Genomic DNA, 24,565 nt, shown 5'->3' on the forward strand with positions numbered 1-24,565 from the left:
GGTCTCTGGAGGAGATAAAGGATAGGAACATCCACGCGGACGCACAGAACTGGGCAATAGGTCGATGGGACAATTGAATGACCAGTGGGGTGGCAACAGTAGGGGCTAAATAGAAGCGATTGTGCCTCAGTCCAGTCGATCTGAGGGTTAGGCAGCTGAAGCCACTGAAGTCCAAGAATGATGTCCACAGTAGGTGTATGGATGATGTGTAACTGGATTGACTCGGTGTGGTCCTCTTTGGTCTGTAGTTGAACGGGAACAGTTTGGAGACCTTTGGATGAAGGGGCATCCATCAATAGCTTCCAGATTACTTTTATGCACCAGGGGAATCTTATTTTTTTCTGCAAAAACCCTGGTCAATTACATTTCTCCCTGACCCAGAGTTCAGAAAGGCCTGAGTAGTGGCCTTGAAGGCGTCGCCAGTTAAGGTGATGAGGATCAAAAGTCTGGTTGGCCTTTGAGACGAGAAGCAGACATGGTTCCCAGTGAAGTCCTCCAGGTCTGCAATTGAGATATGTCTTTTCCTGCCCAGCATTACCACAATAGAAGCAGAGTCCGGCATCAGTCTGCACTGTTTCTCTCTGAACGACAATTTGTTGCCTGCAAGCTGCATGGATTCCTCTGGATCCAGAAGCAGAGGTTTGGAGAACCCTTCGTAGGTGCTGTGGGAAGACTGTGTACCTGGATTGCATCGAGCTCTCTCTTCTCTCCTGTAACCTTAAGTTCAGTCGATTGCATAGTTCGATGAGCTCCACAAGTTTCGTGGAATGTTCCTGTGCAGCGAGCTCATCTTTAAGATTCTCTGATAGACCTTGCCAGAATGCCGCCGTCAATGCCTGATCGTTCCAACAAGTCTCAGCCGCTATGGTCCGAAATTCAACCGCATACCGGGCCATGGGGAAGCTGCCTTGGGACATGGAAAACGAGGAAGCAGCTGTTACCTTGCCCCCGGGTGTATCGAATACTCTGCGTAATTCCGTGATGAAGCAGGTTATGTCGCCTGAGAGGCTTTATTCCCAGATGGGTGAAGTCCACGCCAAGGCGTCACCCACGAGAAGCAAAATAATATAGGCCACCTTAGACCGCTGGGAAAGAAAGCGAGACGACATCAGTTCAAACTGGATATCGCATTGGTTCAGGAACACGCGACAGCCAAGCGGTTCGCCGCCGTAGCGGTTGGGCGTAGGAAGTCGGGGTTCGAAGGCTGTATTTATGGGCATGACTGCGAGGGCAGACACCGCTAGGGGAGGGAACCAGTAGGGATACGTGGTCAAAAACAAAAGAAACAGTGCAATACGCTCATAGTGAAGTAAATCAAAACAATATTGTATTCAGGGGTGATTTTACGGTAAAATGTTGTCAGGTGTGTTTGGGTACAAGGGGGCCAATATTGCGTGTTACCCCAAATCATGCACTCAGGAATCTCCCCCAATTCCTGAGGACATGAGGAACACAGACCACCAGATAAAATCTTCCCTACAAAGCAGTTTGCAACTCATCGCCAAATCTCCCTGATTCAGCACATACCTGGGCAGTAAGACCGAGCAGGGAACTGAGTTACATTACAGATCCCGGGGTATGCCCAAATCCCAGAACCCAGTGAGGGGTTCCGGACCTCTCACACCAGGTATAAGGTGAAGAGGGTTATAGGGGTTAAAAGTTAACATGTAAAGTGTCAGCTCTGAAGCCCAGTATTGACTACAGTGCTGTAGATGTATTTTAATTGTCTGTGTGTGTCCCGCTAAGCATAAGAGAACCACATCATTATCAGGAATTACATTGTACAAGTAATGTGTCGGTGTGTGGCCCGCTAGACATATGGGAAACACATAATCATGCTGAGTTACATTGTATCAGTTATGTATCCTGTGTGCGCATTGCAATAGTGTTTCACTGCCACCGCAAGAAAGGGGGAAAGAAACTTAAACCACGGCAGCTTGCTGCATAGCATATAAGCAGTGGAGCATTTCTGGATAGGAACATCCAAATGCTTTGAAATTTGCTGTGCAAGCAGTTGGGGGTCAATCATTAAAACAGTTATAGTTTATAATATATACAGGGGTCCTCAGCACACAATAAAGGAATAAAGACAAAATCTGTCAACAAGAGGATCAATGTATTGAATGTAATAGCAGCTACAAAATCAGCCCTGGCATAGGGTCTGGAGAGTAGATCTTGTGGAGAAAAACACAGTACAGAGGGAGAGGAGGGGAGGAAGGGGAACAAGGGGGATGGAACACAAAAAAAAACAACAAAAGGAAGGTGAACAACGTACAATACACGTAAAGTTTAAGGAGGTAAAAAAGTAGGGGGGCGACATTTCGGAGCCAAATGTTCCTTAATCATGCCCGTTCCCACAGACGGAAAACAGCCTATGGTGCTTCCCTAGTTTACACACCTTCAACCTACTACCTCTCACCAAATGAATAAGGATGAATAATGAACTGATAAACCAAAATAGTTGGTCTATCTATTAGCAATAAGTCTATCCTATAGGTACATGAACATCAATAGTGCTAAAAAAAAAATAGCTAGGCATATAGACTGTCTAAACAGATTAACAATAGTGCACAAATCTGTGAGGGCAACAGTAAAACCTCACAAGTGACTAGGCATATATGTACAGACTGATAATACTGCAAGATCCTGTGCTCAATAGAATCTAACTAATCACTTAAAGCATGGCAAAAAAATGTTTTGCACAGTAAATTGAATAAGCGTAAGGCTGAGTTATAGTTTATGTTTTATAAACTTTCATGAAAAGTCATGAATGAATGTTCCCCTCTTTTAAGAGTCTTAATATTATAAGAGTCAAGGAATTTGCATTCGACCAGGCGGAGCAGAGGAAACACTTAACTCACAAGTACCGTGATCAAAAGGTAAAGGGCAGGGAATTTCAGAGAGTGAGTCATGCATAACTTAATCCGGACATCCAAGGCATCCTGCTGATACATCCCAGAATGTCTGCCAGGGTCCGGAGTGAAAAAAGGACCTGCATGTTAAAGTGTTAAGTGGGGAGGGGGAAATGTAAACAGTGGCAAATGTCCAGATGTCCGGGGGAAGGTAGACAGTATGTCACCGGAAAAGTGGGTTTGGTTTGGTATGCTAAGCGGGACAGGTGCGGAGTTCACGCATGCCCTTGGCATACCTTGAAGCCCCTTTGCCCAGTTCCATGAAGTACTGGCAACCTTGCCATAGGTGGGAAGTTTGGTTCCCACGCCACGATTCGATGCAGAGTATAGAGATAGGGATTTGGTGCTTTTAAAAGTCTGTGCAGCCAATCAGAAGTTAGATTCATCTGAGCTGGATTCAAAACTTTATAACATAGTAACTCAAGTCTATAGTTCGCAAGAACTAAGGAATCCAAGACCAATCCTACAGCGGTTAAACGAAAAGACTATTTTTGGCGGAGGAATAGTGGTTGTGAGCAGCGCCACTAGCCAAAGACTGTTTCGCGGCTCTGTTTGCGCATAAACCCCGCTCCTGGGAATTTGTGCCTAGAGACTTGATTTCTGTGAAGTTCATTCCGGGAACATTTTATTTCGTTTTGCCCCGTCCCAGTAAGTGTTATTTCGTACACCAAGCTGTGTATGTTCATGTTGTAAACAAATCACAATTTATTTTATCTCTCGCTTTGCTCAATCAAAGGATCCGGGTAATTAAGGTGTTAAAAGTTCTGGTCTCCCGACAATCAGCTGAGGCATAATCACATACAGTAGCATTACATTTCATTAAAAATACAAATAAACATTTGACGCTCAGGAAGTCTGGAATAAGAAAAACACATGCATTAGGAAAACTGCCTAAAAACACAGCAGAAACTTTACATTTGCGGAGGGTAAAACAACAAAAACTTGAATAATTACAATGTATGGTAGATAACATGAATCCGAAATATATTGATATGCAGTTATAACAGAGAGACCTTGCTAATAATGAAAGAGTTTTTAATAAAGAGACCAGACATCTATGTCTTCATGTAACCTCTTTGGAGAGAGGTTATCCAATTTATGGATCCAAAATGTCTCCTGAGCTGAAAGGTTCTTAATTCTGTCCCCTCCCCTTCTATTGCAGGGAACATGTTTTATACCTTAAAAGGTTATAGTAGAGGGGTCTTTATTGTGGTTTGACACGAAATGTCGAGACAAAATATGTTTTTCGAAACCGTTTCTGATGTTTCTAATGTGTTCCTGAATGCGTATTTTCAGGCAGCATTTGGCCCTACCCATATATTGGGAACCACAAGCACATTCAATGAGGGAACTACACAAAATAAAATCACTAATCTCAAAAATTTCTTGAGAAATTTAAGATTTGAATCTTTTTTTATCTGAGTGAAGGAATTTGAAAACTGAACACTTTCCACAAGCGTGATTGCCCAAAAGTTTTGTATTGAGCCAACCATTATTATCATTCACAGGCATATCTTGCCCAATATCACTCGGGGCTAACAGATTTTTGAGGTTTTTGGTCTTCCTATAGATAAATCTGGAAAACTCTGTGATGTGTACATCCAAGATCGGGTCACTACACAGAATACCCCAGTGTCTCCGAATAATGTTTTTGTTGTTTTAATTAATGGAGTTATAACTCACAATAAAGGCTACATCTGATTCTTAAGTGACTCTTGTTTCATCTTATTTTTAGGTTTAGCATGAAGATTCGATCCATGCGTCTTACTCTCTCAAGATCCTTATTTAATAGTTTAAGTGGAAAGGAAAGGAATCAGAAAGGAAGGAGCAGATAAGATAATAGTACAAGCTGAAAAAAAAAAACTGAAATGCGTGCTTGCTAATGCAAGAAGCCTGAAAGATAAAAGGGGGGAGTTTGAATTAATAGCTGCAAGAGAGCAGTATGATATCATAGGCATTACTGAAACATGGTGGGATGAAACTCATGAATGGACAGTTAATTGAGAAGGTTATTCCCTTTTTCAGAAGGAACGAACATATAGAAGGGGAGGTGGAGTATGTTTATATGTTAAACTGGATCTAAAACCTATTATAAGGGATGATGTTTATGAAGGGAATGATGAAAATGTAGAGACTTTGTGGATCGAAATTGGCAGTAGAGGTAAAAGTATTAAGAAAATGTTTGTGGGAATATGCTATAAACTACCAAATACCTGTGAGATTGAGGAAGCTAAAATACTTTTGCAAATGGAAAAGGCATCAAAACTGGGTCATGTTTGAATAATGGGGTATTTTAATTATCCTGACACAGACAAGGGCAATGAGATTAGCGTTACAACAAAAGGAAACAGGTTTTTGGGGGTGCTTAAAGACAATTATATGACCCAAATTATTGAGGAACCAACCAGGAGAGGGGCAATACTGAATTTGGTCATATCAAACAATGTAGAAGTAATAACAAATATTCAAGTCCTGGAACATTTGGGTAACAGTGATCATAACATGGTCTCATTTGAAATAAATTATCAAAAAATAGATTTCTTGGGTTCAACAAAGACCTTCAACTTTAGAACGGCAGATTTTAATAAATAGAGGTCTAATCTAGTAGTAATACAATGGGATGATGTTTTTGCAGGGAAAATGTAGAAGATAAATGGTCAGTCTTGAAAAATTGTTAGAAAAGCATACTTATCAGTGTATACCCTTGGGTAATAAGTATAAAAGAAATAAGTCAAAACCAATGTGGCTAAATAAACAAGTAGGGGAGGAAACGGACAAGAAGAGGAAGGCGTTTAGATTCTTTAAGTCAGAAGGGACGGAGACATTGTATCAGAATTATAAGGAATGTAACAAAAATTGCAAAAGGGCAATCAAATTAGCAAAAATGGATAAAGAAAAAAGAATTGCAATAGAAAGTAAGGTCAACCCTAAAAAGTTCTGTAAGTACCTTAATAACAAAAAAAATAGAAAAGAAAATATAGGACACTTTCAGTGTGAGATGGGTAGGCAGATTATTGGAGATAAGGAAAAAGCTGAGGTATTAAACACATTCTTTGCCTCTGTGTTTACCAGGGAAGAATCAAGTTCAATAGTAGTGCCACAGGAGGAAGCCACAACCTCCATATTATTGAACAATTGGTTAACTGAGGAAGAAGTTCATAAGCGACTTGAAAAAATTCAAGTAAATAAGGCACCTGGCCCCGATGGCATACATCCAAGAGTTCTCAAGGAGTTAAGCTCTGTAATAGCAAAACCATTATATTTAATATTCAAGGACTCCATTTCCACAGGCTCAGTACCACAAGATTGGCGTAAAGCAGATGTGGTGCCTATATTTAAAAAGGGAGCTAGATCACAACCGGGAAATTACAGACCTGTAAGCCTGACTTCAAAAGTAGGGATACTACTTGAAGGTTTAATACGGGATAATGTTCAGGAATACCTAATGGAAAACACAATTATTAGTAATAGTCAGCATGGATTTATGAAGGATAGATCTTGCCAAACTAACCTTATTTGTTTTTTTGAGGAGGTAAGTAGGAATTTAGACAGGGTAATGCAGTTGATGTGGTCTACTTAGATTTTGCAAAGGCTTTTGATACGGTTTCACACAAGAGGTTGGTGTACAAAATAAAGAAAATTGGACTCAGTAATAATATATGCACCTGGATTGAAAACTGGTTAAAGGACAGACAACAGAGGGTTGTCAAAAATGGAACTTTTTGAGGTTGGGCTAAAGTCGTGAGTGGAGTACCTCAGAGATCGGTACTGGGACCCCTGCTTTTTAACTTGTTTATTAATGACCTTGAGGTTGGGATCGAGAGCAAAGTCTCCATCTTTGCTGATGATACTAAATTGTGTAAGGTAATAGAATCAGAGCAGGATGTAATTTCTCTTCAGAAGGACTTGGAGAGACTGGAAACGTGGGCAGGTAAATGGCAAATGAGGTTTAAAACAGATAAATGTAAGGTTATGCATTTGGGATGCAAGAATAAAAAGGCGACTTACAAATTAAATGGAGATATATTGGGGGAATCCTTGATGGAGAAGGATTTAGGAGTGCTTGTAGACTGCAGGCTTAGCAATAGTGCCCAATGTCATGCAGTAACTGCAAAGGCAAACAAGATCTTTTCTTGCATCAAACGGGCAATGGATGGAAGGGAAGTAAACATAATTATGCCCCTTTACAAAGCACTAGTAAGACCACACCTTGAATATGGAGTACAATTTTGGGCACCAATCCTAAGAAAAGACATTATGGAACTAGAGAGAGTGCAGAGAAGAGCCACCAAATTAATAAAGGGTATGGACAATCTAACTTATGAGGAGAGGCTAGCTAAATTAGATTGATTTACATTAGAAAAGAGGCGTCTAAGAGGGGATATGATAACTATATACAAATATATTCGGGGACAATACAAGGAGCTTTCAAAAGAACTATTCATCCCACGGGCAGTACTAAGGACTCGGGGCCATCCCTTAAGTTTGGAGGAAAGGAAATTTCACCAGCAACAAAGGAAAGGGTTCTTTACAGTAAGGGCAGTTAAAATGTGGAATTCATTACCCATGGAGACTGTGATGGCAGATACAATAGATTTGTTCAAAAAAAGGTTGGACATCTTTTTAGATGGGAAAGGTATACAGGGTGACAAAGTGAGAATATGACGTAAGGGGGGGGGTCTGACATAACAGCACTGGAATCTATTCAACCATTTTAAGTCAGCATCCATCTTAGGTTTTGTCTGAGTGAACGGGTTATGAAATGGACGTTTTTGAATGAGGTTTTTGCTTTCAACTTTCAAGTGAGAATAAACCAAGCAGCTAACTGACAAAACCTTGAGAAGAAGAGCACAGTGCCAATGTTATGAAAATACCAGACTGATATGCACAATGTCTCATTCCGAAGTGGGGGGGGGGGCTCAATGTGTTCTGTATGTAGAGTAAAAGTCACCGGCTTGTATAAGGAATATTAGCTGAATCATTTCATTTCTAATATGCATCCCATAATAATGCTTCAACTCGATGTGTTCGTGTGCATAAGTTTGTTTACCTTTTACGCTTACGTAGTGACGACACGCAACCTTGTAAAGGGGGCGTGGGTTTAGTATTTTGTGTATAAATAATGCCTGTATGCCACCATGTCTTTGGGAGGGTTTTATTTGAAACTCTCCTCTGCGTGTGCACAGCACAAAGCAATAAACTTATTTGTCATTCTGCAAAATATATCCTCAGATTCACAACTTTAACAAGGGATATACCAAATAAGTATACATGGGAAGGATGTTGATCCAGGGATTAATCCGATTGCCAATTCTTGGAGTCAGGAAGGAATTAATTTTTCCCCTTAATGTGGTTTTTTGTTTGCCTTCCACTGGATCAATAAGTAAGTATAGATATAGGATAAAGTATCTGTTGTCTAAATTTAGCATAGGTTGAACTTGATGGACCTATGTCTTTTTTCAACCTCATCTACTATGTAACTATATATGTAACTATGTAAGTGGGAATCCGCTCTCAATAAATCTTAGGAAGAGTTTGTCCGCTTGTTTTTCGAAAACCTCATCATTGCTGCAATTTCTTTTTTATCTCATAAACTGGCCTCTTGGGATATTATTAATCCAAGTGTTTTATGTTTGCTGGAGGCCAGTAACAGATTATTCGCATCACTTTCTTTGAAAAAAGTTTGCGTATTCACACTTCCATCTTCTGATGCTGTCAGCTTGAGATCTAAGAAATCTACCATGTTGGTATCGGTAGTGTGAGTGAAAATTAGATTGTTATCGTTCTCAATAAACAGCAAAAAGTTGTTCACAGATTCCAGATCACTCTCCCAAACACAAAGAATATCATGTATGTAGCAACGCCAAATAATGATATTCTTGCTGAAAGGGTTATTGGCCCAAATATGCTGATTTTCCCATTCTCCCAAATTCAGGTTTTCTAAATTTGGGGCAAAACGCGTCCCATTGCTGTTCCGTAAACCTGTATAAAGAACTCCGAGAGAAACAGGAAATAATTGTGTGTTAATATGAAGTTGATTGATTTGATAATAAATTCTCTATTCAGAGGATGCAGCAAGGGATCACTCTCTAAGGCTAAGGCCCCGCCGCTGTAACGTGCGATATTGGCGGCGCGTTCAGCCGATTCCTCGGTCTGCAGCTCACTGCAGGAGGAGAGACCGGGGGGGGGCGTGGCGGGGGAGTGACGGGGGCACGGCCATGATGTCACCCGGCAGGTTCACCCTCATTGGCTGAACCGCTGGGGGGCGTGCCTAATCGCTCGACGCGAGTCCTGCTCTCAATTCTATTGAGAGCAGGAGCAGCTCTCGCCCAAGCGCTGCAGCCCCCCCTCGCAGCGGCCCCGGCGCCATTGAGAGGAGGGCTCTTGTCTGTGCAGCGTCCGCCACAGCGGACGCTGTAGTAGGCAGCGGGGGCAAGGCCTAAGAAGAAACTCGCAGCTTCCTTTCCTTTCCCGTGTGAGATATGAGTATATAATGCTTGTATATCACAAGTCAGCCACCTGTATGAACTTTTCAAAGTCTGTGAAGAGATTTAAAACTGCAGTTGAGTCCTTCAAATACGAAGGAAGTATCCCCACATATACCTGAAGGAAAAAGTCCACATATTGGGAAAGATATGCAGTAAGCAACTGAATTCCCGATATTTAGGTCTTCCGGGAGGGTTTGTAGCAGACTTGTGTGTTTTCGGCAAATTATAAAATATCAGTGTGACGGGAGGTTTGTGACAGGCTATTAATAATACACACCATAATATATATATAACTGGGTTGAACTGGACGAGACTTAGATATGATTAAATATAATGTATTCCTTGATAAAGGTGAACACACAAGATATACAAATAACAGGCAAAATATGGACACTCACTTAAGATGGAAATGATGAAACAGTCAAATCTAGACTGGCAGTTCATACAGCAATCTTCATAATCCCAAGACACGAAAGACATGAAAGACAATAGCCATAGGCTGAGCCTGGTTCTTATACCATTATTTCCCATTGAACACAACCTTAACCCAGCCCCTCTCATAAATCTGTGGTGAAGTTGACAGTTTTCCTCAGAGTAAAACTCCTCCCACCAAAGGACGTTTACAAACTGCTTTTCCTATCTAAATAACTTCATAACTTCAGTTCAGTAATACTTACTGGCACGCGACACATATTAATACATTCCGGCACGCATGACGCTCCCAATGAGACTAAATATTACAGTGTAATACTAAAATTAAGAGAGATATTAATATCTGGCTCTTAGTACTGGCTAAACGTCATGTGTCTGTATTCATTATTTGCGTCTCAGTCCCCCGGTTACACATATGTAACTTTTAGCATGTTCAGCCGAGGACATCTCATAATATTCTTATATTTAATAAGGTCACTCATTCTGATCTCTCCTTGGGTAACCGCACCCCTGGCCCCAATCAATAAATCTCTTTGAAGCAGATTTTGGCTTCCATTGAAGTGTGAAGTATCACACTTAAAAAACATTCAGTTTCTTGGTTCCTGCCTCCAATATAAACAATTAGGGCAGTTACCTTTTGGTCTCTGGTGCTATGTTTCACACCCAATGCCCCAGACCTCCTGGCCTAGCTGTCTCCCAGAAATATTCCCTTGGCCTGCAAATTAGGTATTAACATACTGTGTACCAAAACCCCCATCTGTACTTTTTCACACCCCACTTCAATCAAGCCCTTTGAAGCCCAGATATTTCTGAAAAGACACACCGCATTTGTATTTGTGTGTGTATTTGTGTGTGTGGTGCAGACACTAGGATAACACAATACAGTTACACAGGGGAATAAGCATTTGGATATTGAAGCGAGGTAAAAGCACATTACTGGACCTCAGTCCAGTTAACCCCTTGCTTCCCAGGTGAGGGTAGAGGGTGGCCAATTGGGGTGTAACCCCTTTAATCCCGGGCCAAATCCTCCCCATCATCACAATCAGTATTTTAGGAAAGTCAGAATATAAAAATGCTAATTCAACACTGCAGAAACTCCACAGCTACGGTCGTAGTATCACCATGCAAACCACCCTACATGTTTTGAGGCGTGGCCTCTTCGTCAGGGGTGTGGTTTGCTCTGGTGACAGGTTGCCTTATATACTTAATGTTCTATACGGATAATGTTTATATGTTAGGAATGATAGATTATTTAGTTATCATCCCAATTCATATATTTTAATAATGTATATTTTAAAGTATTTAGGCATACTGTTATGAATTGATTATTTTATTATGTAAAGTAATGATATAGGGCACTCTCTAGAGCTCTTATCTGCATGCCATGTATATGTTACTTGGAGGATAGTTTGGCCGTGTTTATGTATACCAATAGGTATGGGGAGGCAGTAAGCCTTTGATTAAGCCCTTAAACTTAATGAGTATTTAAGGCAACCTGTCACCAGAGCAAACCACACCCCTGACAAAGAGGCCACGCCTCGAAACATGTATGGTGGTTTGCATGGTGATACTACGACCATAGCTGTGGAATTTCTGCAGAGCTGAAGACTGTGAGGGAGAAGGCAGGGAACGGGTTAACCTGGTTGGCCCGGGCTGGAGTGAGATCATCCCTGCAACCGCCAGGGTTGCTGCGATGCCATACGGAGGAGGTTACATGGTGACGCACTAGGGAGGCGTCACGAGAGACAGCAGGAACCTCCCATTACCGGAAAGGAGGAAGCAAGCAGCGGACGCGCTGCAGCAACAGGCGGAGTATCCCCCCGTGAGGACAACTCTGCATATCTCCAGTGCGGATCTGTGAACTACGGCTAATTGCTTATTTTATTCGGATGTTTGTGAGTGTATTACCACTATTTGTTTGTTTGTCTCATTAATCTAGTAAAAACGTTATTGCACCAAGAAGTGTGCGCTTTCTGTTCTTCTCATCCTATTTAGTTATAATTGAAGTGCTGGGTTAGCACTTCCAACTGAGGGAGTGGCACGTTCCTAGAACTTTGTTTTTTGGACTGTTTCTGGCAACAGATTGGACTCTAAGGTTGTATTTAACGCTTAGGGGCCAACTCAAGGACATTTATACATTCATATTTGCTTGTTGTTAAGCGCCTGTAGCTGAACTGTATGTATTGAGATTATTTAACACACTTATTCATGTAGTTTTGAGTTCTCCAGCTTAGATACATTTTTATGTGTTTTTATTCCCCTGCCTCAGTGCAAAATGTGTTTTCCCCTGGTTACATGTATTTCTCCCCTTACTGTGTATGCACCAAACACATACACTGGGATCAGGTCGGGAGGAAAAGGGTGAATTGTATTTACATGTTTATGGCCTTTTGTTCCCTTTCCCGCCTTTTTAATCCCCGTTTGCAGCCCGTCTCATAGGTCGCCATTGGAGCTCCATGCAAGTCTATGGAGATTTCAAGGGTTTTGGCCTGATATTAAAGAAGACCAGCAGATGGCGCCCGAGAGGATGAGCGGAATTTCTCCAATGAGCGGAATTTCTACATTGAAGTGAATGGCGTAATGCCTTTCAATGGGGATTCCTCGAGTCCGCTCTCCAAGAATGAGTTGGCTGCCGGCCAAACCGCAATCTCCGAAAGCGGATACAATTTCAATAAAAGAGCTTTTTGGGAACTTGGTCACGGCCAAGTTCATTCATATTAAAATTGTAACTCCGGTCCTAGGGCAGGTAGCGGTCCAATTCTTTTTGTCCTAGCTCAGAGGAACCTCCTTACTCGACCCCAAAAGGGTCCGATGGACAATGGCCACGGGAAAGGGTCGCGGCCGCCACGAGGGTCGCCCCATTGACCGCAATGGCGGAGAAAAGCTGCTTGGTTTTAAAACACCAAGTGTGAAAGTGATAAAACGTAAAACCCATATCTCCGGTTCAGTAAGGACTAGAGGGCTGGGATTTGGCCACCATGTAGTCACTGCTCCGGCATGATTGCATGGCAATTTCCAGCCCTCTCCGATCAACCGAACGGAGTATGGGTAAATGTGTAAAAAGTTACTCCAATGGCGGAGAAATGCAATATGTCTAACATGTGGTGTTTAAATTATATATTGTTATCTCCGGTTCGGTGGGTCCCAGCATGCTGAAAATTGTAGAATGTAGAATCCCCTCAGGCATGAGGGTATAGCAATTTGTAACCCGCTCTGCCCAACCGAACTGAATATTTTTATGTATATAAAATAGTGTGAACTCACTGTATTTTATGCCTAGTGTAAAGCCCGCGAAAACTACTGGCCCATACAGTATGTTAATGGTCAGGGGGCGACAGTATGTCTACACAAAGACGACTGATGAAAGGCTCATCCCCCCAGTTTGTATATACATGGTGGAGAGAAAGCAGGACATGGCATTTCACATGAAGTGCTATAATTCACACCTTTAGTCAGATTTCCCCGGCCCAGATCCCCATCTGGCAGACTTAGTGACGCCAACTCTTTTGAGTGGGGTTAGGAAAATGGGAGCCTGACTAAGGGATTGAGCGCATATGCCAGCTACCTGGGGGCAGGTATCAAAGTGCTTCCCACGTTAGCTGTGAAAAGGTAATAAGGTACAGATAATTGTTAATCAATACCTGAGACCCAAGGTTAGGGTATAGAGCCCAAATCACATAAAAACGATGGTAAGCTCTATGGCCAGTGTTGTTCGTGTTCTTCGTGATTTCATCTGAATGATACCTGATGCCTGATGAATTGCTAACCTGAATCCTGATTACTTCATAGTCCCATCCCCACGTAAGTGTAAATATTCCATTTGTTATTTGTACAATCTTGTGTGTTCACCTTCCCTGAAGGAATAAACTTTCTTTATCATATCACAGTCGCATTCAATTCAACCCAGTTATTTGGGAGATATATTATAACCCTGTAAGCTATCGTGACAGAGGTATCATAGAGGAGTCTATGTGCTTCTTTCTCATAGTCACTGCGGTTCTGCAGGACAAAGCCCCCCCCCTTATTTGATTGCCTAATAATCAGATTATTATTTTCTTAAAGAAATTTTAAAGCCAGATTTTCTTTTAAACTCAAATTGTGTTTAATATCTCTTGCTTGAACTCACTATTTACCATGGTGAAAAAAGTGTCAATGTGACGACCCTTAGAATAATGCTGGGTAAAATTTGATTGAACCCTAAAAGGTGTATGTTTACATGTAAGGCTACTGTCTTCAGCCAACAAAGAATTAGTAGTGTTGGTCACATTAGAAACATCAATATTAGAATCGATTTCCATTTTAACAAAGTGTCTCTTAGGAGTCATATTTTGCATGAATTTATGGAGATCTTTATAAAGTTGACAAGAATTGGGCCCACAAGATTTTGAAAAAGTTAAGCCTTTACTAAGCACATTTATTTGGTCATTAGTTAAAATGACAGATGAAAGATTAAAGATCCCTTTATTCATTGGGGTTACCTCTCTTGATAATAATCTCTGCGCTTGGATTGTGGACCCCCTCTCGTTCCTCTCCAGATAGAGATCCTTTTTTCTTTTTGTCCTGGGGGGTCTCCTGTGCTGTATTTACTATTTCCCCCGTTCCCTCCAATAGGGGTGCATATCTGCTTCTCACCGACTCTAAAAAAGATGAAGATGGACGAATGGGGGACTGTTGATCCGACCCCTTTCTATTAGTAGAATAATTATCAGCCTTACGATAATTGGATTTTTGTCTATAGTTAGATTTATAGTCCTTATCATAATGTTTAACCTTATAATTAGGGTTTCGATAAATATTATCTTGTTTGTGATGAGACTGATCTCTCCTAAGATTATCGTTCCTGTTTTCTTATTCTGATCTCTACTATAATCGTTAGACCGTCAATTCTGTCTATAGTTCATGTTACTGTAGATGATTGTCTAGTCCTTGAATGAGGACTGATAGTGCCGTTTGTGTGAGAGGCCACCTACCGTGAGGGGAGAAGACGCCATCCTAAGATCCTATAAGGCTGTCCAGTTGAGGGTCCCGTTCCTGACCAGCTCGATTGTCCGGTAACATATGTATTGATCACATGATATGCTTATGACCATTCTATTTTATGTACGCAGAATATTTACCCTTTATTAATACAATATTGTTTTGATTTATTTCACTATGAGTGTATTGTGCTGTTTCTTTTGACCTCTTCTAGTGTTAGGGGGTGTTGAGCCACCCCCTGTTACAGCTGCAGACGTTTTTGTGGCCCTATATGGTTTTATATGATAACTCACTCATATCACTTTTTTCACAATTGTGATTTTTTGGGGGGTACTAGTAATTGTTATTAGCTAGAGTCACTTGTCACACATTACTAATTTTAAGTTTATTTTAGTAGCGCACTTATTCTTTTCACAGGGATATATGGTGCCTTATATGTCATGGTTTGCACAGTCCGTTGAATTTGCTCCATCCGCTGACTGTTCTGATCAAAATATTTCTCAAAATTCTTGAACATGTCAGAATGTAGGTTCAAGACTCTACCCACCTAAGTGGGCTCCATGTTTGTGGGGCTGAGCATACTGTAACGAGTCCTCACCACAAACAGGATGGAACAACAAGGCTGAGGTGGGGATGTTTGAATACACCGACCTCCAACTGCAAGACCACGTCCGGAGTGAAGAGTAAGGTCGTGTAGCTGGGTCAGGATAAAAGAGATCAGAATGGTCGTATATATTCGTCATGGTCAGGAATTGGAGAAGTCGGATAGTCATTGTGCAGTGCTGGAGTACAGGATTAGAGATGTAGAAGTCCAATAGCAAGCCGAGGTCAAGGTTCAGAGAGGCTGAGGTCCAGATACAAGCCGAGGTCAAAACAAGAACAGGATACGCAAGACAAGACAGCAACAAGGCAGCAGGGTGTTTGAGGCAAACACAAGTACATCAACAGAGTTTATGCTTAGCCAGTTTGCAGTAGGGCTGGCTGAGTATTAAAGGAAGAGGCAGCCAATGGTGGGGCAGCTGCAGAGTAATGAATGAAACCCGCCTCCTATACACATTCAGTTCACTGATAGGCAGGGGCGGGGAAAAGTGCAGTTGAAGGGTAATTGGAGATGGAGTTAACCCCTCATGTGCCATGGTAGTGCGTAGCTTGCGCATGGTGCGCCTTAGGGTTGGAACCCGCTGTGCCCGGCGGCGCGGGCAGCTGCACGGGCTTTCCCCACCAGCAGGGGAATCCTCCCGAGTCGGTCCCGGTCCCCCCTGGCTGCACAGCTCACTACACGCTGTGATGCGTCAGCCGCTACGGGATACAAGAAAATTGTGATCCCTAGCATTGACGCGTCACGTGGTATGCCTGTGAGCCAATGAGGAGGAGAGGCTTCAGGGAGCGGGGAGGAGTGTGGAGGGAAAGCAGCGTGAGTGCCTGTCTGTGTGTGTGTATGTGTGTGTCTGAGTGCCTATCTGTGTTTGTGTATGTGTGTGCCTGAGTGCGTGAGTGCCTGCCTCTGTCTGTGTGTGTGTGTGTATGTGTATGAGTGCCTGCCTGCCTGCCTGTGTGTGTGAGAGAGTGCCTGCGTGTGTGTATGAGTGCCTGCGTGTGTGTATGATTGTGTGTGTGTTGCTTCCATCAGCAGCTCCAGCCCGAGCCCGTGGAGGGAGGGGGGAGGACAGTAGCGGGTCCCTCCGCTCAAGCCTCCCACTCCCTCCCACTCCCGCCCACCTCCCGCTCCGGCTCCCGCTCCCTACAGACCGCATATTGCGGTCTGTGTATGTCAGCGCCCCGCCTGTCTGCAGTGCGGGAGCGCTGATGGAGGGAGCGGGGCCTTAGCCTTACCCATGACGTTACGGGGGCGAAGTCTGAGTGAAATCCATGCGGTGTCCCCCAGCCTGGTAGAGCAGCATGCATCAGCCACTTTGTCACAGGATGCATCACGGGGCATGGCCTAAGCGCGGGATGTGCGGTGTCCCTGAACCTGGTAACGAGGTGCATGTCACCCATCCCGTCATGGGGTGCGTCATGGGGGCGGGACCGACTAACAATCTTCACATTTGCTGCTTGCCGAACTCACACCTGCCCCCATTCTACCTCCATAACCCCTTGCTATTTCCGTATCAATTCAAATTAGTTCATTATCTGTTTCTTTCTCCTCACATCATAGTTCTAATACACTTTGACAGAAACTAGGATGTGTGTCTACTAAAATGAAAACAAATAAATATAGTATGTATTACAAGTACTGTACAATTAACCAGACAGAAAGCAAATGTATAATAATAATAATTGTTTGTTCTTGTATAGCGCTGCTAGTTTCCCATAGAAAAGTAATATCATGCAATGAAATTATACTTTACTAATACTTTGAAATCCACTATAAAATATACTGTAGTATGTTAAAATGACTTTTTTCCTGATAATTTGGAATAATTCATATTTTACCCCGATAAACACTCATTTTATTTATTATTTTAAATATGGCTTACCTACTGTCCCCAAGGGACATGGCTGCTTTGCCATTTGTCCTTGACGTGTCTTGAACCACATAATTTCACGGGCTTCGACGGCCTCACAACTCTCTGTGCCAATAGCTGGAAGCTGGGAAGAAGCAGGAGCTGGGCGTGTAGTGACTTCCACAGGAATATCAGCCACAGGGGTTAATGTGGTGGTACTTCTGTTTCTCCGGCTTGATATTGAAACTGTGGTTGTTCTTCCTGTGGTAGAGGTTGTAATCCGATGTGTGGTACTGGCTGTCGTGCTAGCTACTATGAATGGTCTTGATGGGGAGATTTCTACAAGAAAAAAATATATACCATGTATTTCCTTTAGTTATAGAATAATTCTAAACATAGTTAACATTTACCAATTATTCAACATCAAATAGCTGGCATCAGTAAATCACAGTATAAATAATAGTAAATCCAGGTGTGTGAATATATTCTGGACATCAATTAAATCACCTTATTCATTTGCTTAGCTAACATTTATGCTTTACCACACTTTAATTTGTAAACTATACACATTTTTTATGAATATGAACAGAGATTCAATCAAAAGTTGTGTTTGGGATATATTGTATCTTTTTAAACCAAATTGCACGTCACCATTATAACCATGGATACAATTACAGTAATGAAGATTTCTTATAAAATACATAATCCTATTTTGAAAAATATATTCAGTTTGATATAAAGTGAAATTACTCTGGCACTTAACATTTTCATTTCAATAAATGTTTCATAATTTAACACATTATGAAATACATTTTAGGTCAAAGAAACTAAAACTAAAAAACACATCAACAAATGCCTTAGAACATAGATCCCCCTTGGTCTGGCATTAACTGCCACTTATCAGTATGGTGAACACCACACACCACAGTCAACTACTGTAAATCTGCCTCCTAATTTGCTTTTTCCAAGTTGTGTATTTTGAGCTAAACTATAACATAATTTGTACAAAATTCACAATGGAGTGTATTTAAGATTCTGAAAAAATTGTTTTAACTGTAAAGCTGAAAAAAAAGACGAGAAAAATATCTTAAACATTTAAAGAAAGGTATGGAATGGTGCTCAAAATCACATACGAACCCTGTTAACAATTAATGTACAGTATAATGTCCATTTAGATCCTGGTTGCTATAGGGATAGTCCACAGTAAGAACAGTCCATGTATGATGGTGGTTAAGAGGAATAAGTGCCAAAACAATGTCCCTCAGGCGACCACAGTGTATGGCACAAAATAATATCCTCTACACAGTTAAATTACGCTTAGTAATAGGTGGGCAAGGTAATTAAAATCAGAGCTGAAGACCATTACCTGTTAACCTCCCTCACCTTGATAAAGTGCTTGCCACGAAACACGTAGGTGAGTTTTCTATTTGTTATCTACCTGAGCTACACAATAAATTAACCTTTATTTGGAGTTGCCCTGGATCATTTATCTTTGTCTGCTGTGCTCTGGTTTTACACTTCTCTTCCTTAAACATTTTATACTGGAGTTTAATATTTTTTTTAAATAATTAAAATAATGTCCCCTCCAAAAAATTAAGAACATGCTGATATCTGAAATCAAATCCTAAATTATATCTACAAGAACAGAAAAAAAATATTTGTGTCTGCGTCAAATGTCAGAAATGTCCTAATCAAATCTATTTTATGTTTATGCAAATTAGGTGCCGGAATTTTTTATCATCAACAATATATACATAATTAGATTCTTTGCAGCCTTATTTGAGTTCCATAATAAATAGACCAGTATGACTGTAAACATTCTTAAAAGACTAGGGAATATCTGTGCTAATGGAGCATTGTAAACATGACAGTTTTAAGGTACAGATGTAGAAAAGCTTAGTGTCCTCAGTGAAAACGCCAAATGACTGTGCAGTTGTGGCACCAAAGGGTTTATGATGAGGGGGGTCACATTCAGAAGCATGGACTCCCCGCAGCTTCATCGCAGCTACAATACCTATCAACCATTGTGGCCAAGCAGTTTTGCTATTAGTCCGCGGCACTGGGGACAGAAAGTCTTACTAAATCTGTATGTACATTTGTAATACAGTTTAAAAAAATGCTACCATCACATACAGTATGATCACAAGCAGATTGGGAGATATACCATGTGATGAGGCATTGTAGTACCATGCGACAGCTTCCATATTTCAAAGGATGTGACATCATATTAAAGGCAGTTCTCCAAACTTTACCGATTTATATAGGGGCCCTAAATAAAGCAGCCTCAGAGCTCTGAGAATCCAGCAGAGAGATATTTAATTGCAGCCAATCAATTAACTAGTCTCCATCTGGACTAATGAGAGCTCTGTAAAAAGCCTCGTGTGAGGCACAGGAAAGAGATTTCTGAGTTCACAATTGGGCTAACACAAGCAGAGAAGCCTGTGACACAGCCACTGTCTTGAGCACAAAGGTGTCCAGAAGACAACCAACAACAAAGCAGAGAACTCACCAAAACAAGTAAGAAGATGGGCCTCCAAATGAATCTCAACATGACCCTAGTGATGTTTAACAAATGTGTAAACTCTACAACGATCAAAATAAATGGAATTGAAGTAGAAAAAGTTGAACACTATGGGGCTTATGCAGAGAGGTACGCAAAGGAGAAATTCGGCAGGTTTGCGGCAAAAATGTCCGCATTAAAAGAGTTAGTGGCGAGAACGTGGCGGGACAAGTCAAATTCGCCAGACGGGTGGCGAGAAGCGTGAGTTCGCCATTGTTAAAACACGCACGATTCCAGTAGCTCCGAAGCGCATGAACGCGCCAATCGGAGCTACAATATGGCGCGTTTGGGTGACATTTTGCCCGCCAACAAAAGTTGGCTTTATTGTGTCCAAATAACGCGCGCCTCAGAATGGCGAGTTTCACGCCAAGTGAAACTCGCCAAATTAACAATTTAATGCACACCGGGCTACCGGAGTACCCTGCATAGGACTAAAATAAAAGCCAATCCTGTGGCGAATTTATGCCTTTCCTGTACGTACCTCTCTGCATAAGCCCCTATGTTTATTTTGACCAGTAACTAGAAACCTTGCCAATGAAATTAAAAGTACAATGAAGATTGAATTTATGCATTTGGAAAAAACAAGACTATCTGTCAAGCAAAATTTCCAATGTGTCTTCCGATTAAATTTTTTGACAAATTCAGACAATGCAAAGAAGTATACGGAGATTTATGCTGGGTGTTACACGAAGAGACCGTGTAACAGGGACTTATCCTGATTTAATTAAAGCAGCCTCAGAGCTCTGAGAATCCAACAGAGAGATAGTTTATTGCAGCCACTCAGTGAGCTAGTCTCCACCTGCAGTAATGAGAGCTCTGTAAAAAACCTCATGTGAGACACAAGAGAGTGATTCCTTAGCTCACATTTGGGCTTACAGAAGAAGAGCAGAGAAGCCTGAACACAGACACTGCCTTGAGCACAAAGGCTGTGCTGATATCAAGACATCCAGACACCCAGAGACCTGTATTTCCTGGACAAAAAGGACCCAGAAACCTGCCAGAGACTGACATGGAGGGCCACCTGCTTAAGGTACATTCTGAGACTTTTGGGTGATTGGCTTGTAATGGGAATATTCCTCCAGTCCTGCAGATAGGCTCCATATCGGTCTCCATTATATGTACCTCTGAACACATCTCTTACAGACTGTAAAAAGAATAAATAGGTTTGGAAGCAAACAAAAATCAGTGACGTCAGCACAAGGATGAAGAAATTAAAATTGGGCCAGGCATATAGCAAGAAGAAATTACCATTGTTGGGCATATATGATACTTGACTAGATTCAAGGAGAACAGAGGATTGCAACTAAAGTGCCTGGAAGGTGAATGGGGAGGGAAAGCTCTTCATTCAATAGTGGATGAACAAGGGCTGAGCATGAATGTGTGTGTGTGTGTGTGTGTGTGCGTGTGTGTGTGTGTGTGTGTGTGTGTGTGTGTGTGTGTGTGTGTGTGTGTGTGTGTGTGTGTGTGTGTGTGTGTGTGTGTGTGTGTGTGTGTCATAGTAACAGTATCTAATAACAAAAGAATGCAACTGTAATAGTCATATGAAAGGAAAAATTATACACAAATAAGAACATATAGGGGTGTAAGAGATGTGTGCAGAGGTAAGCAATGGAGACCGTTTTTAAGGTGAAATTAAAATAAGGCTTGCGCCTGTCCCTTTTTACACAGCAAAACATATGAAAACAACAAATGCCTAGACCTGTTTAAGGGCTAACTTACTTCCCCAGGCCCTTTCTCTAGGGCTGGAGGGATAATCCCATTACCACCCTATTCCCCAAAGTCTCAAGAGATACCTTAAAGCAGGTGGCCCTTCTTGTCAGTCTCTGGTAGGTTCCTGGGTACCCTGTGACCAGGAATATAGGTCTTTGTGTGTCTTGATTTCAGCAGAGCCTTTCTGCTCAAGACCTCTTTTTTCTTGTCAGCATCCTTGTGTACTGAGGAAAATCTCCTTTCCTGTCTCAGAGGCAGGCTTTTTCTGACACCTCTAATCAGCCAGGTGCTGATTAGAGGCAAGTTTTCTGAACAGGGTAAGTCCCCTGTTACATACCTCCCCTGTTTGTGGGAAGCTCAGGCTTACCACGGCCAAAGCCCATCCTTCCACTCTCATTCGAGATATCTCAGTGACTTGAATGAGAGTGGATGGAGGAGGAGAACCCTCAGTCTCGCTGGGATTGGAGCCCTTCCTCCAGTTTAGTAGGGTCTCCTCCAGAAGGTGCTTGAGATCAGCAGTCCTCTGTCGCTCAAGGAGAACTTTTTCCAAGTCCAGTCTTTCTACTGACCACGTGGTCATGAGCGTACCCCTGTGTCGGGCGCTCCTCTTTTTGTAGGCAGACTGTATGGCCACAGTCGCAGAGCGTTTATGCAAATCGCTTTCTCTCGCCATCTTTCCCATGTACTCCAATTTAGAACCAAATGTCCATTTCATGGTATCACAAGAGCCCCCAAAAACAGCCACTTGAGCCCTTAGTTCTTGAAGATGTCTTCCTGCACTTTTCCCATTCAATGTAGTTGCCAGTTCAGCTTCTTTGGGATTGAGTTGCGATTCCAGCTCCATTTCCAGAGAATGTCCTATCTTTTCAGCTTCCTCAGCTAAGGATTCTTCTGGCTTTGATTCTGTACTCCTACCTCTGTTTGTTGCCTGTTGGGCAGTTGCAGGTTTGGCTAGTGCTTTCTTAGGTGGCTCAAACTTCGTAATCTTGTTTTGAAGGTGAGTGGTGTCCCCAGCTCTCACTGTACCCTTGTCCTCATGGGCCTTTGTTACTGTGGGATACCGATGCTTGGGCAGAGCCAATACCTTTTCCCGTATTGGAAGCATCTGTAAGTTACTGGTCTGCAGAGTCTCACTCTGTTTCTTGAGTGTTTCCTGCCATTCTCCTTTCAGGGTCTTTATTTCTTCCCTGTGCTTTCTTTGAGCTTGCTTCCACCTATCATTCATTATTTTGTGGAGCACTGTGAACTTCTTCGCTTGGGCCGCAGATACTTGTCTCAGTTTCTGGACCTTTTTGCGCTCCCTCTTGTATTGAGTCACCTGGCCTCTAAGCTTAGCCTCTAGCGATGCTTTGGTGATGGTCAGCGTAGCCTTCAGTTTATCATGCTGCTTTGCGAGGACACACTGGGTAATCAGATGTTCCTGCAGCACTTGTATTTCCTTAGCAGCCTGCAGATTTTCTTCCTGCAGAGTTCGCTTCTTCTCCTTGGCATTCTGGAGGTGTGTATGCAGACCTTGCACTTGCTTCTTCAGTCGGTGCTCTGCTTCAAACTTTTCATCCTCCAAAAGTTTCTTTATTTTTTCAAGCTCGTGTAGTTTTTCATTCTTTTCATTGACGTGGTCTGTCAAATCAGAATTTTCTTCTTTTAGTCTTAAATTGTCTCTTTTTGCAGTCTCTTTAATATTCAGGGCCTCCTTGTAGTCCCCCTTCCATTTACGCATTTCGGCTTTGAGGCTCCTGGTCTCTTGGCGTGAGACTTCCATCTCTAGGTTGAGGGTCTGAAGCTCCTTCTGAGAGTCTTTAAGATCCGTATTAAGACGGAGGATAGTTTTTTGAGAGATGTCCAGTTCCTTAGTGAGACTGTGAAGTTCCTTTTTAGAGACTTCCAGTTCTATGTGTCCGCTGCCGATCTCGTGGTGTGAGGCATCCAGTGCTGTGCGGAGTGTATGAACCTCCTTCTGGGATACGTCCACCTCTGTCCGGACACTGTTGACCTCTTGTTGTGAGGCATTCAGTTCTAGGCGAAGACTGTGAACCTCTTGCTGAAAGACTGTAATCTCCTTCAGTGCCAAATCATACTTCCGCTTCAGCTTAGCCATCATTTTATCGGATTGGCTCTGCTTTTCCACCATGGTGGCATTAGTAATGTTTGCAGAATCTAGCTCAGACTTGAGATCGTCCAATTCTGTTCCAGATTCAGAGTACATTGCGAGAACAGTCTTCTGTAGCTCAGCATTATCTTCCCTCTCAAGTTTCAATTGTTCCCGGAGCAGATCACAGTCACGCCTGGCAATTTTCAGGGCATTTTCAGGGCTGGTCAGGGGATCGCCACTCATGGGTTCTGGCTGCGCTTCCCTGGTATGGTTGGTTGAGGGTTTCTCACTATTAGCATCAGACAGACACTTCTTTGGAGTACACAACTTCTGCCTTGGGCCCTCTGGATATTTGGTCATCCGCGGGACAAATTCTTCATTTTCTCTAGGCTACAGGGCATCTCGGACCCCCTTTCTCTCCGTGGGATCTGTGGATGTGTCTGTTCCTTCCACGGTAAGTGAAGAACCGCATTTCTTTTTCTTTTTCCATCTTTTTGTTTTGGATGACTCCATCCCATCAGGAATATTGGGGTCTCCGTCTTTATTTGAAACTGCAGCAGCTTCATTGTATACGCCATGCTTTTCTTGCATTTGCGATAGCTGACAGAAATATTCGGTGATCTGCTGCTCCCGCTCTTTCTCCTGCCGATCATATTCATCATCATAGAGAGCGGTCTTTTCGGTTCGTACTGAGTTCAGGCACCCCCACCATTCTTGGGGTGTTCTGTAGGTGTGATTCAGTTTGGATTCCCCGTAAGAGATGTCTTCCTCCTTATGGGACCGGAAGGGCCACTCTTCCGTGGGGTAGGGTTCATTACAGGAACGCTGCATCTTGTCCTCCATTTTTGGGCGACCAGATGTATTTTTCTTTCTGACCTTAGGAGGCGCTATTGCAACTGTTATCACTGTATTTGCTAGAATCCCAAATTGTGATAGTCCTACAGGTG

General features: G+C 42.3%; 1 protein-coding gene across 24 annotated transcripts in view; it reads right to left on the reverse strand.

The window, feature by feature from the left end:
• Positions 1–24,565, reverse strand: part of ADGRL3 (adhesion G protein-coupled receptor L3) — a 2,053,745-nt gene that overhangs the window by 586,589 nt on the left and 1,442,591 nt on the right. For all 24 annotated transcript variants that reach the window (XM_075603418.1, XM_075603394.1, XM_075603400.1 and 21 more), the window contains one exon: positions 17,290–17,595. In XM_075603418.1, the coding sequence (XP_075459533.1) occupies positions 17,290–17,595 (306 nt within the window). The remainder of the gene's footprint in view (positions 1–17,289; positions 17,596–24,565) is intronic.

Source organism: Ascaphus truei, chromosome 1 (assembly GCF_040206685.1).
Source record: "Ascaphus truei isolate aAscTru1 chromosome 1, aAscTru1.hap1, whole genome shotgun sequence".
In the NCBI taxonomy this organism is placed as follows: Eukaryota; Metazoa; Chordata; class Amphibia; order Anura; family Ascaphidae; genus Ascaphus; species Ascaphus truei.